The sequence below is a fragment of the Falco peregrinus genome, chromosome 5, assembly GCF_023634155.1.
Source record: "Falco peregrinus isolate bFalPer1 chromosome 5, bFalPer1.pri, whole genome shotgun sequence".
Taxonomy (NCBI): domain Eukaryota; kingdom Metazoa; phylum Chordata; class Aves; order Falconiformes; family Falconidae; genus Falco; species Falco peregrinus.
Window position 1 is genome coordinate 76740050 of NC_073725.1, and position 13618 is coordinate 76753667.

Consider the following 13618-nt stretch of genomic DNA (forward strand, 5'->3'; position numbering starts at 1 on the left):
AGCCCCCCGGAGGCGGGTGTCGCAGCGGGGCGCGGGGCCTGGCTGGGGACGAGCTCATCCTGAGGGGGTCCCGCCCGCAGCCCCTTCCCCGGGCCTCCCCCAGAGGGAGCTGGAGCCGCCTCCTGCCCCGCACCGCCGCCCCGAGGCCCTCACGGGGGCTCTCTCAGTACCGGGCCTCGGGGGGGGGTCCCCGCTGGCAGCGGGGCCGGGGCGGGCTGCGGGCGCGGGGTGACACGGCGGCCCCGCGCATGCGCAGCGACGGGCCCTGTCCCGGCGCGGGGCTCTCGCGCAGGCGCGGCCCCTCCTCCCCCGCCGGCGGCGCAGGCGCAGCGCTGCGCGCGGGCCAAGATGGCGGCCAGGAGCTCGTCGCGCTGGCTCGGGGCGGCCGCCGCCGTGGCCGCTGCTAGGAGCCGCGCGCCGGGGGACGGGCGGCTGCCGCTCGTCTGGCTCGTCCGGCGCCTCAGCGGCCCGCCGCCGTCCGCCGCCGTCCGCCGCCTCCTGCCGCTGCGCGCCGGGCTGTGCGCCGCGGGTGAGCGGGGCCGGGGCCTCAGCGGGGCCGGGGCGGCGGGCGGCGGGACCGTCGCGGCGGGACCGGGCCCATTCCCCCGGCCTTGTCCCGCCGCCTGCCTTCCGCGGCGCAGGCCCGGCCCTCACCCGGCCCCTTTGCCCTCCTCCCCCGCAGGGACGAAGCACGCCGCCGCCTTCCACAGCAGCGCGGCGGCCCACGCCAAGGAGGACTATTACCAGGTGCTGGGGGTGCCGCGCTCCGCCACCCAGAAGGAGATCAAGAAGGCCTACTACCAGGCACGTGCTGCCGCCGGCCGGGGGGCCCCGCGGGGGGGGGCGGCCGCCGGGGGGGCCGGGGCCTCCCCCGGGGGGCATGGAGCCCTCCCGCCCCTAAGGCCGCGGTGTCTGGGCCCGCTGTGGGCCGGGGCCGGGGGGCTGGTCAGCGGCGCGGGCCGGGGTGCCGTGACTCGGGTCTCCCTCCAGAAGGCCCTGGGGTTGCTGAGGGGTTCGGGAGCAGCTTCTGTAGTTCTTTATATTGGGTCGACAGCGGGAAATGAAGGCTTTAGTTCCCTTAAATACAGATAGTGAATACCAAGCTCTGCCTAGTGTGTTTTTCCTGGCGTGTGAGATATAAAGTACTTCTACCCGTCTCTCATTCCTTTTTGTTGTTTAGTTGGCAAAGAAATATCACCCTGATACAAATAAGGATGACCCTAAAGCTAAAGAGAAGTTCTCTCAGCTGGCAGAAGCCTATGAGGTAATGTGTGCGATTTTGCTGTGATGAAAACGAGGAAAGGTCAGAGGGTAGATGGTGGGGGGGAAGCATTTCCTCTGTGTTTCCTCTAAAACCATGGCTCTTTTTTGATGTCTTGCACTTCAGGCTTGAGTGCCTTTGTCCTAATGGTGTCTCCAGCAAATTACTTACCCCAAGTGGCTGATTTACCTGTATATGTTTTGGGCTCTTCCAGTTTGTGCTCTTTCTTAGCACTGAGTGACTGGCATGGATGCAGTGGTTGCTGCTGTGGAATTATTGGTTAGCTTAAATAACAAACAGAAAAACCTGTCAGCAGGTACTAGCTGCTGGAGACAGGTATCTCGCACTGTGCACCCCCAGCCCCATTTCTTCCCATTCTTCAGATTGTTCAGAAATCTTGTGCTGGTTTTTGCTTTCATGGCTTTTCACATTACCCCAGCACCCTTACCACCAGCTTTCTCCCGGTATATTAATGATCAACTATATAGTGTAAGGCATTCTTGCTCATTATAAATCAGTAAGATCTTGTCGTTTTCCCGATGATGAGCTGAGAGATACCAGGGAAGAAGCAGCTTCTCAATAATTCATATGCTGCTGAGAGCTGGGGTAGCCCTCCTGATGACAAGAAGGTTTGGGAACATGGGCTTGTGGCGGCAACGCCAGTAGACCTGAAGTCTCCTGAGAGACGCTGCTTTGCAGATGCGGGCGGCCCTGTTGCTTGGGATCTGTACAGTGTCCTGACGACATTGTTCTTTTGTCTCAAAGGTATTAAGTGATGAAGTGAAGCGGAAACAATACGATGCGTATGGCACAGCTAGTTTTGATGCTGGCGCAGCAGGTGCTGGCGCTGGGAGGCAGTACTGGAGTAGTGGTCCATCGATTGATCCAGAGGAGCTTTTCAGAAAAATCTTCGGAGAGTTTTCGGGATCCCCTTTTGGTGATTTTCAGAATGTCTTTGACCAGCCACAGGAGGTATGAAGTGCATTTATTTTTTGAGTAATGAAATGAAAATGAGAAATGGAAAACTCAAAACCTGGAGAGGGACTCTAGTCTGGCCCAGATCTCTCTGGGAGCGAGCTTAAGCGCAGAACTTCCTTCTGGGAGTGTCAGCATGTGAGTGTCCCATTATATGGGTGGGAGAGTCACATATTTTTGATAAGCTGTGTAGATACCTTCTCCACAGCTCCAGACAGAATGTTTTCTGGACTTCAGCTACTTCATCTGGTGTTTACTGACACCAGTTGGTGCTGCTAAACAATTCCATCATTGTAGAGGCATCTTCTGGGACGTATGTTGATTTACATATGTATGCTTTGATCTATAATGCTGAAAACCACAGAATAACTTTCTAACTGTAAAACAAGCCTTCCAGCGTTAGGTTTGACTGCTTAATTGGCTTAATTTTGCAACTTAATGGGCTTAACTTTGCAGTGGAGCCCATAATAAAACAAAACCTGTGTCTTGTCTTTTGTACTGCAGCTAAATGCTCTTTTAAGTGTTGATGGTGTTGGCTCATGTGCTGCCTTCAGAAATGCTTGGTATCTGGTACTTCTGGCTTTACTAAAAATTACCTTTTTATTATAAGCAGAATTTTGTATTTTGTGCAGTCATCTTTGTTGATGACTTCCCTTGGTAAATATTGAGTAAGAGCAGATAGTGTCTTTGGGGCTGAAAACCTTCAGCCTCACCTGTTGCTGCATTTCCATTAAACCAAACCTTTAGAAATATTAAGGGTTTTCCTCAGAGCAGAAAAATGTTTGAATTGTATTTTTTACTTCCTTCTTTTCTATTTTTAAATCTTATTTCTGCTACACAACTGCTTATCAGACTGTAATCATTGTTCCTGTAATGCCTGCGATCCTTTCGTACCCCTTTTTATTTATATGAGATGTATTTATATGAGACAGAAATTGCTTCCTCAAATGAGGCAAACCCTTCTGAATGAGTTTTGCATCCATCCATTTCTTCTCCCTCTCTATTACCTGGATGTATTTAAGCATTATTTAATATTAGACCTAAAACAATTTCGGTCTGCTTAAGACCCCGTTGCACATCAGTTGTAGATCGATGTCCATGTTTCCTGTACAGTATATCATGGAACTGACATTCACTCAAGCTGCGAAAGGTGTTAACAAGGAGATTGTGGTGAACATCAACGACGCCTGTGAGCGATGCAATGGTAAAGGACACGAACCCGGTACCAAAGTGCAGCGCTGTCACTACTGCAGTGGCACTGGCATGGTAAGCACTTTTTAAGATGAGTTTTGCTGTGCTTCTCCTTGTAGGGGCAAATCAGTCCCTCCTGCAGTGAAAAATTCTCACTGCAGTTATCAGCTTATCTTGAGTGAAGCAAAGTTAATGTGGACTGGATGTTAATAGGCTAGGAAGATTTTCTTTGTACTAAAGAGCTCTGCCCAGCTAAAAGCACTAGCCTTCAGGGCCAGATCATCTGGTGTGGTAATCCAGTAAACCATATTTATATAATGTAACAGTTCTGAAATTACTTAACTGTATTTATATAATGTAACAGTTCTGAAATTACTTGGGCATTAAGTGGCATACTTTAAATTGAGGAGTGGAGGGAGGAGGAAGGTGAGAATAGCCAAGGGTAATCATGAAATAAGAAGATGCATTTTACTTACAGTAAGTAATGATCAACGTTCAGGCTTTCAACTTCCACGCATCAAACTGGGTACTGGCAGTCAGTCTGTGACCAGAACATTGTGTAGTTGATCAGAGGAGGCTGCAAGCTCTTCCCACTCCTTCCTCGTGTGCTTCAATCTGGCAGGTGGCTTTCACAGTTCAGCCCATAGCTTAGTCTCCATAACGTTTTCCTGGACACTGGCAGTAATTCATGCAGGTGAATTGTCCTTGGATTCCTCAGAATACAGATGTTTGTAGTTCCTTGTGAAATAGCACTGTAAGAAGCTTTGTCCCTTCTTGCACACTAAAGCCTACAGATGGAAAGCATTGGGTTTCCTTTCTCCTTGCCATGAGGCACTTGCTCATAGTAGTGATGGTTTTCAGTGGAAATCAGAGGGCAATGGCAACTGAATCCGATCCAGCTTCTCAAAAGCAGCATCTTCTTTGGATTTCTGAGTCAGTTTTCTACTCCACCCCTTGCTAAAGGGTATCACTGTCCCTGTCGGGTTGCATGTGCAGTTAGGAGGACTCGGATGTGCTGGGCCAGTTACTGGCAGTGTTTTGTGGAAGTGAAAAGTACCATCTTGGTACTAAATATTTGTATGATCTGTTTTCTCCTCACTAGGAGACAATAAATACCGGCCCTTTTGTAATGCGATCTACGTGCCGACGATGCGGCGGTCGTGGTTCCATCATAACAACACCATGCGTAGTATGTCGAGGAACGGGGCAAACCAAACAAAAGAAGACAGTGATGGTTCCTGTGCCAGCTGGTTAGTGTACCTGTGGGCTGCTCTTTGTTAAATAACTATAGTTATTTGCTTCCACTTGGCCAACAGCAAGGGACTGGCTGTCAAAGCACAGCTGGTCCCTGCCAGGTACAAGTGTGAGAGCAATGTAAGAAGTCTTGCTGCAGAGAAGTGATCTTAAGAGCAAAGCAGGTTGATGGCTTGGCAGTTGAATGGGCTAGTAATGAGAGGAACTTTCTGGCCACAGATACAAATGTTTGCTTTGCCCTTCCTGAGCTGAGGTTTTGGTTCTTGCATGGATCCTTCTAGGCAGGTTTTGAAGAGTGAAATCGTCAAAAGGTTTTGCTGCCTTGGGTCTTTTCATTTGTCCTTGGTGAAGCCTGGGGAGAGGGTGGGAATTTTGAAAGCCTTAGCTTGCTCAGGAAAGTGTGCTGATGACCTTCCTCACCAGAGAGAATAAAATGATTGGTGGGGCTGAAGACTTGCTTCTTGGAGACCGCCCCGGGTGAATAATACGTAATTTTCTTGCAGCCTTGTGGAGGCTGCAGTGTTCCTTAACCTGATGCATTTCCTAAAGCATTCTGTAGGGACTGAGGTAACAAGCCTGCTCGGGGCATAGTGATCACCTCAGAGGTATGAGCATGTGCTGACACCTTGTTCCTTTGGCCGCAGCTCCTGGGCTCCCGCGAAGAGCGTTACTGTGCTGCCCGCTGGTAGGTCTTGTGCCTCGTGCTCCTGCATGTGCGGGTGCTGCTGTGGTGGCCGGCTTTTGAGGATGGCAGGAGCTGTAGGTATACAGGTAACACGTGGATTATAACGCAAGGTAACCTTCCCTCTTCTTTTGCTTGCAGGCGTTGAGGATGGGCAGACAGTTCGGATGCCTGTGGGGAAGAAAGAAATTTTCATTACATTCAGGGTATGTATCATAAACTGCTTTCGTTATTTAATTTGGTTGCTTGTTCCCTTTGTGACTGCCTGGGAAGTGACTGCTGGAATGGGGGATGGAGGAGGAACAGCGAGTGATCCTTTGAAACAGCTGAGGTAACATGATCCACGTGAACTTTCTGAGATAGCTGGAGATCTGCATTGTAACAAGCGGTGTAATGTTAAGTCTGCTCATGAAGAATCCCAGGACAAGGCCCTTAGGGTAGTGTGCATCAAAATGCAGAGCGGGTTCTTGATGCCTTGAGTGTTTGACTTGGAAATGTGAAGGCGCTGTCTGCTTGCACAGGTGGGAGGGCTGCAGGAATGCCTGTGAGAGGCTGGCCGGTCCAGTGTCCTTTTGCGGATATATCTTAAGTGCTGGTTTACACTTTTTTAGCTGAGGCCCTCTTCTCCTATAGGCATCCGGTCGTAGGCATCTCTGTCAAGGAAAAGGTTTTTTTTCAGTGCCTTTTTACTGGTGCAGGAGGATTTAATTCTCTTCCAGCTTGTGAGGCTGCTGCAGAGGTGCTTGCCTCCCTCTTCTCTTCTGGCTTTCACCTGTTCAGGGTACAGGACAAGGCAGTGTCTTCTCTGTTTCCACAGAATCATGCTGACACTGATAAATTAACAACAGGATTAGGGGAGGGAGTTGCCGAGATAGGAAGCAGGCATCCTCCTAAGCCTCTGGCTAATTATGATTATGTCAAGGTCAGTGTTTTTCTAGAAGACTGAACATTGACTTACACTTCTTAGCCCTGCAGTTGGTGGGTGGTAAAGGGTCTGACTACAGCATTCTGGTATGTTTTCTTTTGAGAATCTTCAAAGCAGTTTACCATGAGGACTTTGTGGTGGTGTGCTCACTTTTGGGCCTGCCTCCTTTTAGGTTCAGAAAAGTTCTGTGTTCAGAAGAAACGGAGCAGATATCCATTCGGACCTCCTTATTTCAATAGCACAGGCTGTTCTGGGAGGCACGGCCAGGTGTCAAGGCTTGTATGAGACAATCAATATCACAGTAAGTACCGTTAATGTGGAAAAGCTTGGGCATGAATCGATGTGGGACAGCAGAGACTTATCCTTTGCTTCAGAGGTGGTGCAAATCTCCTAAGTCTGTCAGTATCATGTTTTGGACTTCTTCAGGATTGAGTGTCAGGTAGTTTGTGCTCTGCTTGGTCACGTGTCCTTTCCTATCACTCTGTAGGGACAGGGAAAAGGGAAGGGCTAGGTGGACTTCTGGACAGATCCCATCCAAGGTCTATGGACTGTGCAAGTTTCTTTACTCGTTCCTTCAAAAGTTTTTCTGTCATTATTGACTTAGCTTCTGAACGTGTCCAGGTGCACGAATGTATCAGATGTCTCCCATGCTGCTTTGAAGCTTGCTGGAGAAGTACTTAATTTTCATAGACACGTAATGTAATTGCTATATAAATGGGTAAACTAGAATATTAAACGTGACACCTCTGTGTTCATAGATACCCCCTGGTATTCAGCCAGACCAGAGAATTCGAATGAGTGGGAAAGGCATTCCCAAGGTTAACAGTTATGGCTATGGAGACCACTACATTCACATAAAGATAAAAGTTCCTCAGTAAGTACAGCTAATACAAATTTCTGTGAAATTTCGAGCTTGTTGCAAAAAATGTTGTTCAGAAAGATTTTGTGAAAATTCTGTACTGCTTTATCAAGATCACCAATATTCTTCTCTGCTTTTAATTCTAATGTGAGGTAGATTTTTTATTTTTTTTTAATAATAGTATTATTCGGCAATTCAGCTGTTAAAATACCAAACCCTGGAAATACATCAGTACTTCTTCACCTGCGTATTTGCCTGGCTATCTGAGATTCTGTCTGGATCCTGGTTACATAATTTCAGTCTTCTGGCTTACAGCGCGCCTGTGCTCTCACACCTCCTGCTCAAAGGAACTGAACTTGGCAGTTGCTCTTCAGACTGCTTGGCCACCCTTGGCTCCTGTGGTGAAGGAAACTTTTTAGCTTGTATCGCTGCACTCGACAAGGGAGTTAATTTCCTGAGGGCTCCCTGCCAGATGTGTGTTGTCTTACAGCTCCGCACAGTTCTTCTCAGCACTTCAAAATATTCCAGTTTTTCACTGCACTTCGGTGAAATGCAGTGGGTCATATCTCTCCTCTTTCATTAGGGCTTATTCTTTATAGATTGCTCATTTTAAGAGCACCACAGGGACTCTCTGTGCATGCCAGGTGTATTCATCTTGTACTTCCAGTAGCTGCCTCTCGTGTGTGCAGCTGGAGAAGGTTAAGGAGGTCTGTAGATACAAGTGTCCCTAAAGACAGCTGTAACCAACACCTCTGTCTTGGATGTGCAGGAGGCTGACGGATCGCCAGAGAGCCTTAATGATGAGCTATGCTGAGGACGAGGCAGATGTGGACGGCACGGTGAACGGGGTCACAAATACAGCATCAGGTGAGCGGTGGGAATTAGTGCTCCTTCCTCATCGAGTTGGTGTGGGAGTGCAGAGTGCTTCCTGAGGGTTCCTGGGGAGGAAGGTGAGCCAGGATCACCTTGAAACAGCGTGTCAGCACAACCTGCCAAGCGTGTTATTTTGGAAATAATTTTCATACGATGTTAATAGGCTGTAGCACAAAGCAAGGAGGTAGCCTCTTTGCAGAAGGCTTTACTTAAATACTTACTGGGCAAATCTGTGCATGAATAGAGAGGTATTTGATACTCCAGGGTCCTGACAAGTTGTGGTGAGTTTCGCTGCGGTGGTGAATGCCTTCGGCTCCCTGCTTCTGCCCCTGTGCCAGAAGTAACTTGTCTTAGTAGCAGAGGCAGAAAAAGAGAATGTGCTTCAGGCAAGTTTCTGTATGAGCTAATCTGTTGTGCTTCTGACCGCAGTGGGGACGTTTCTCCTTGAAAGTTGAAGAGGGAGGACTGCTGTCAAGGCTGCTGTGAGCTGTACCCTGTACATTTGGGGAACCTCAGACAGGAATGTTGATTGGTGCTGAGTGTTGGCTCCAGTCAGCACACAGCATCCAGCGTGATGGAGGGAGCGAAGTCAGCTGTGAGCTTTGTAAAGCTCCTCTTTCAGCTTCAGGTTAAAATTTTTGATTCAGCAATTATGTGTTATAAGTTTCAGGGGGTGAGGTACCTGGCAGCAGCTAAAGGTAAAACGTATGGTAAAATAGTAAGGCAAGGACTTTGTCTTTTGTTACTGGAAAATAATTTTTTCTTTGCTTATATTGGAACAGTGAGCTGTTTCAAGCCAGTTGGATTTCTTTTTATGTTTGAAACCAGAAAGGGCATTTATGACTGCATATGGCTAGGCAAAGGTTGGAGCCTTTCAAAGCTGCTAAATGATCCCAGGAACTTGGGTCGTCTTTACTACACATGCCAAAACCTGAGGAATATAGGAATAAGTTCAGGATATTGGAAGGCAGCAGCTGCCAAATACTTACCAATGTTATGTTTTATAGTGCTTTCATAACACACAAGTTATGTCTTTATGCTGAGGGTAAGCATTAAAGGTCAGCCTTGGGAGAGATCTCTAAACAGAAAACTTTCATTCTAGCTTTTTAATGGAATTTATGTGCCGAAGATTAAAAAAAGCTCTCCAAATTCATTTTTTAAAAAGCAAACCTGCCAGTTTGTACCACAGTTAAACAGCAAGGTGGATTAAAAATCCCAGTAGTTTGCAATATAGGGACAGGCTGTTGCTGAAAGTGTGTTCTTGCTCTTGGAAGCTGAATTCTGCCACAGGCCTCAGTATTTCATAGCATTGCATCAGTCTGAGCTTGGTGGTCAGCTGTGGGAGGATGGGGAGGACTGGACTTTGTGTTCTCTGTGCCCATAGAAAGCTCAAGGAGGATTTGGGGGTCGTCTTACTGATGGTTTTACTGTGGAAAAAGTAGGTTAGCAGAGGTCTCCTTTGTCCTTGCTGTAGCCACTTCTGGATGGACAACAACTTCTCAGGACATGTTTATACAGGAAAATTATGCTCATTGCTGCCAGTAAGATTCCTTATCTGGACAGTTGTTCTGCAATACTGTAGTCTTTTCCATTCTAGCCCTGGTTCATTTTCTCCTTGATACTGCTTGTCTGAGCATTGCTTGAAATTACATGAAGCAGGCTCCTGATACGGTTTTGCATGGCTTTGCTCTAAAGGGTCATGACATAACCATGAAACAGGAAGAGAAATTGTTCCAGGGACCACCAGTACAGCTTTCTTTTCCTGTAAAGTCATGGCTGGCTGTGGTCAAGTTAACAACTTGTTTTTAGTGGCAGACTCTCAATTCCAAGTGCTTGTTACCAAAGCCTGTGAGGTCCCTGACTTGATTATGTAGCATGAGAATGCCCTCACCAGTTGGAGGGCTGGGGAGAGGGGAAGGGAATGGTGTTACCTGGGCTCACAGTCATCTTTTCCACTTCTGGGGTCTGGGCTTTCCAGTGCTTTCACTGCAAGCGGTCCAGTACCGTGGCCTGCAGCCAGGTACAGCCCTGTATGTGAGGATGCAGGCAAAACCAGCTGCCTTGACTTGACCCTTCCCTATCCAAAATAATTCTCTCGCTTTGTTAATGGTGCTGGCTACTGGTGGGAGATGTGTCTGACTGCAGCCCTTTGCTGTTTGTGTCCAGGTGGCAGGGCCACGGCTAGTGCTGACGCAGGCGGGGATAGGCCTGAGGCTGAGGAGAACAAGGAGGGATTCCTTTCCAAACTTAAGAAAATGTTTAGTTCCTGACACCCCACCTGAGGTAGGAGGCCTCTTGTGTTTTATTGTCCTCTTTCCCCCACACTAAGCAGAACTTGCACTTCTTGGGAGGTAGAAGCAGCAAAAGCACAGCATTGCTTCTCACTTAGCCTCAGGCCTTCCAGCCACTGGTGTGAAAAGCCCTAGCTGTCCCCTGTGACCTGGAGCAAAAAGCCAGAGACTGCTTTTTGCTGTAGCAACAATTCAATTCAGCAAAAATGCTGGGTACGTCTTCAGGCAGGTTGCTGGCCTCCCCTGCAGCTCTGCTTCCCTGTCCCCTCAGTAGCTGTACCTGATTCAAAGCATCGAGGGTGTTCCCGTTAGCTGGTAAAGCTGGGACTGAGTAGTTGAGCTGCCACTGCAAAGCCCGGGCTTGCCGGGAGGCGCAGGTGTGCCTGCAGAGCCTCTGGTGCCGGTACGCTCAGGCTGGACTCAGCCCTCCCATGGGCTTCCAGTACTGAGAAGGAATCAGTCGTTGTCATGAAGCAGAGCAAAGCCCTCGCCACACAAAGAGTACAGTGTTAGAACTCAGGGTGCCATTTAGTTGGTGTTGCAGAGGGAGCGCTGCAGACTTGACATCGTCTGTGGCAGGCACTGCTGTCTTGGATTCCAGGAGCTCAGCTGCCTGTCACCACAGGCTTTGAGCTCATCTGTTCTGCATGGCTGACAAAGTGTGACAGCAGGTCAGGAGGGGAGGTGCGCTTGCAGAGTAGGGAGCGGGGCCTGCTGCGCACTGAGGCCAATTCAGTCGGAAAGCACTAAACTTTTCTCTCGCTTCAACTGCAGGGAAGCGTTCTACTGGAAACTAAGAGCCAGCAGCAGCAGATCATCTTTGCAGTTGGGGATGAATCTTTCGGGCAGTGGGCTCTGGAGAGCGAAGGACATCAGTCGGCAGCACAGTGAGAATCCCAGCTGGAGAGGCTACAAACCACCGAGGCACCAATGATCATCACGATACAAAACCCACCCACCATCCTAGGGACTGGTAATGAAGGAAAATGCAGAAATGCAGCGCTCTCTTGAGGTTGCTTCACATCCCCTACTGCTGCTGGAAGCTTATTTGGTAAAAATTAAAGTTGAAATACTATTTAGAATCCAAAACAGTGAAAATGTGAAATAAAAAAATAATCCTTCCAGCACAGAGTGGAGCAGTATGCTGTACAGAGTCCAAGATGGCTGCTGCTCACCTCAGGTGCCCTTCTGAATGCTAGATGTGCTTGGTGAACTTATCACCGCTTATCTTCTCCCAGGAGACTTGGTGGCTTAGTGAGTTTTAACGCTGTCTCATGACAGCCCTCCTAGCTGTCCCATACATCTCTGTGGGAAGGCTCCCTGTGGCTGGGACTCCTCAGAGCCCAGCTACCCCAGCTCCCTCAGCAGCTGTGGGTTTCTTAGTCCTGCTGATTCCCTGCACAAAGAGCAGTGATGGAATCTGCACTTTGCCTCAGGTTGCTCCGCCCTGCCACCTATAACTAAAGTTACAACACAAATGCTGTTGCTTCTGAATGGGTACAATTCTATCACCAAGCCCTTTGCCAGTTTGGGACAAGTCTTTTATTACATTAGCACAACACCTGTAGCATAAATGATTGGTCAAAGAGTCGTCGTTCCTATGTGTGTGAGAATGCAAGTGAAGTGGATCACTCCTTCCAGGTGGAGTTAAGCTCTTGCAGTGAGTATTTTCATGGTTCTGTAGCCCGCTGTTAGTTATACCATGCAGGTACCATCAGCCCACATACTAATCGACCAGTTAAACAAGGACATGTCATAGTCTTGCCCTTAATTTGCTGAAATAAAGCACGTGTTGCCTCCTGATTAAACTTTCTGTAAAGTGATTCTGTATCCATGTAAATAAGATTGACTTCATAAAGATATTTAACATGTGCTGTGCCTCACTGCCTTGTCTACTCTTCCAACCTTGCCTGTCATCCACTTTCCCTCCCCCAGTAACAGGAATGAAGGTCTTCTCTTGGACAAGGAGCAGATGTGGTGAGATCTCTTGAGCATCTCTCCAGTGCTGCAACTGACTTCAAGCACAGGCAGACTGCCAAATCCCAGAGCTCTTATCTGAGCAGTACCTTAAGCATACGGTGGTGTGGGGGAAGGAGCTGTTTAAGCGACGCTTAAATCCTAAGGATAACAGTCTTGCACAGGTTTTACTCTGCTTGTGGGGGCAGTGACTGAAATGAGCTCTAGGAGCCCAGAGGCCAGGCCATGGCTGAGAGGTGTCTGACTTGAGGAACTGAGCTCAGCGTTCGTGTTATGCAGTGTGGGAAGTCACTGCACACTCCCCTTTTGCTGGGGTGGTGCCAACGCGTGCTCAGTCTCTCCAGGTGTGCTGCTCTGTGGCTGGCTCACCTGAACCTGGTCCACAGCGAAACCCCAGTGTTCTCTGTCTGCTTAGGAGCCTGCAGCTGTGCTGGTTGTGGGCCTGCTGTGTGGGGCCTGCAGTAGTTGCAGAGTAGGCGGTGCCGCTCGGGGGCTGGAGGTACGATGCGTTCAGCCTACAGTAGTGGTGCTGTACACTCAGAGCTGCCTAGGAATGAGGGTGATCTGGGAAAAAGAGCCACTGCCACCAGTGTTTCACACCTGTGAAAAAAACCTACTCACCTCCCTGAAGGCAGCATGCAAAGGTAGAGCTGCTCCCACCTGTCTGCCTGCAACGGTACAGCCTTTCCTCTCATTCTAGTTGCACTGGTCTAAATAGTCTCAACCAAGCTGGGGGAGAGCCCTGGAGCACGTGTGTGGACTAAAGCTCTTCCCAGCTCTGACAGTGTCAGCCCTTCACCAGGGTGCTAGCGGAAAGGCAGTGTGGCTCAGCGCAGCTCACCTTGGCCAGATCCTGCTACCTCCTGCAGAGGCTCAGGTGGAAGAGGAGGCAGGGCTGAAGGCGGCTTTATTGTCTGCCACTCACTGAGGGAAGGTGCAGGCCTTGGGGCTGAGTTTCATGGTCAGGTCCACACTACAGTCTGGTTTCAGGGTGTAGAAATGACGTAGCGGCTGTTTCCTTGGCCCCAGTGGAGCTATGTTTCTCATACTCCCCTGGTTGATCTGCAAAAAGAATTGGGGAAAAACAGTGGTGGTGTCACAGGGCAGAGGCTGCTGGGGCTTTCCCTTAGACCGTGTTAGGGAAGCTGAAGAGAGCTGCACTAGAGCAGCCCGCCACGTTATTTCCACTGGCAAGGAGGGCTCTGCTGCAAGTCACTCTGGTTGGGGTTGTGTAAAGGAAGCAGCAGCCCTCCATCACGAGGTCAAGGCAGAGGAAAGCCTTCACCAGAGTGTGCCGGTGGAAGGCAGGATGAAGTCCTGACCCAGGAGT

General features: G+C 49.3%; 1 protein-coding gene across 1 annotated transcript; it reads left to right on the plus strand.

The window, feature by feature from the left end:
- The first annotated feature begins 324 nt into the window (after positions 1–324).
- Positions 325–12183, plus strand: DNAJA3 (DnaJ heat shock protein family (Hsp40) member A3). The gene is made up of 11 exons (XM_055806024.1): positions 325–529; positions 683–804; positions 1181–1264; positions 2027–2233; positions 3350–3502; positions 4530–4677; positions 5505–5569; positions 6461–6589; positions 7047–7162; positions 7917–8014; positions 11086–12183. The coding sequence occupies exons 1-11, from the start codon at positions 349–351 to the stop codon at positions 11106–11108; spliced, it is 1326 nt and encodes a 441-aa protein (XP_055661999.1). The 5' UTR covers positions 325–348; the 3' UTR covers positions 11109–12183.
- Positions 12184–13618: the final 1435 nt, after the last annotated feature.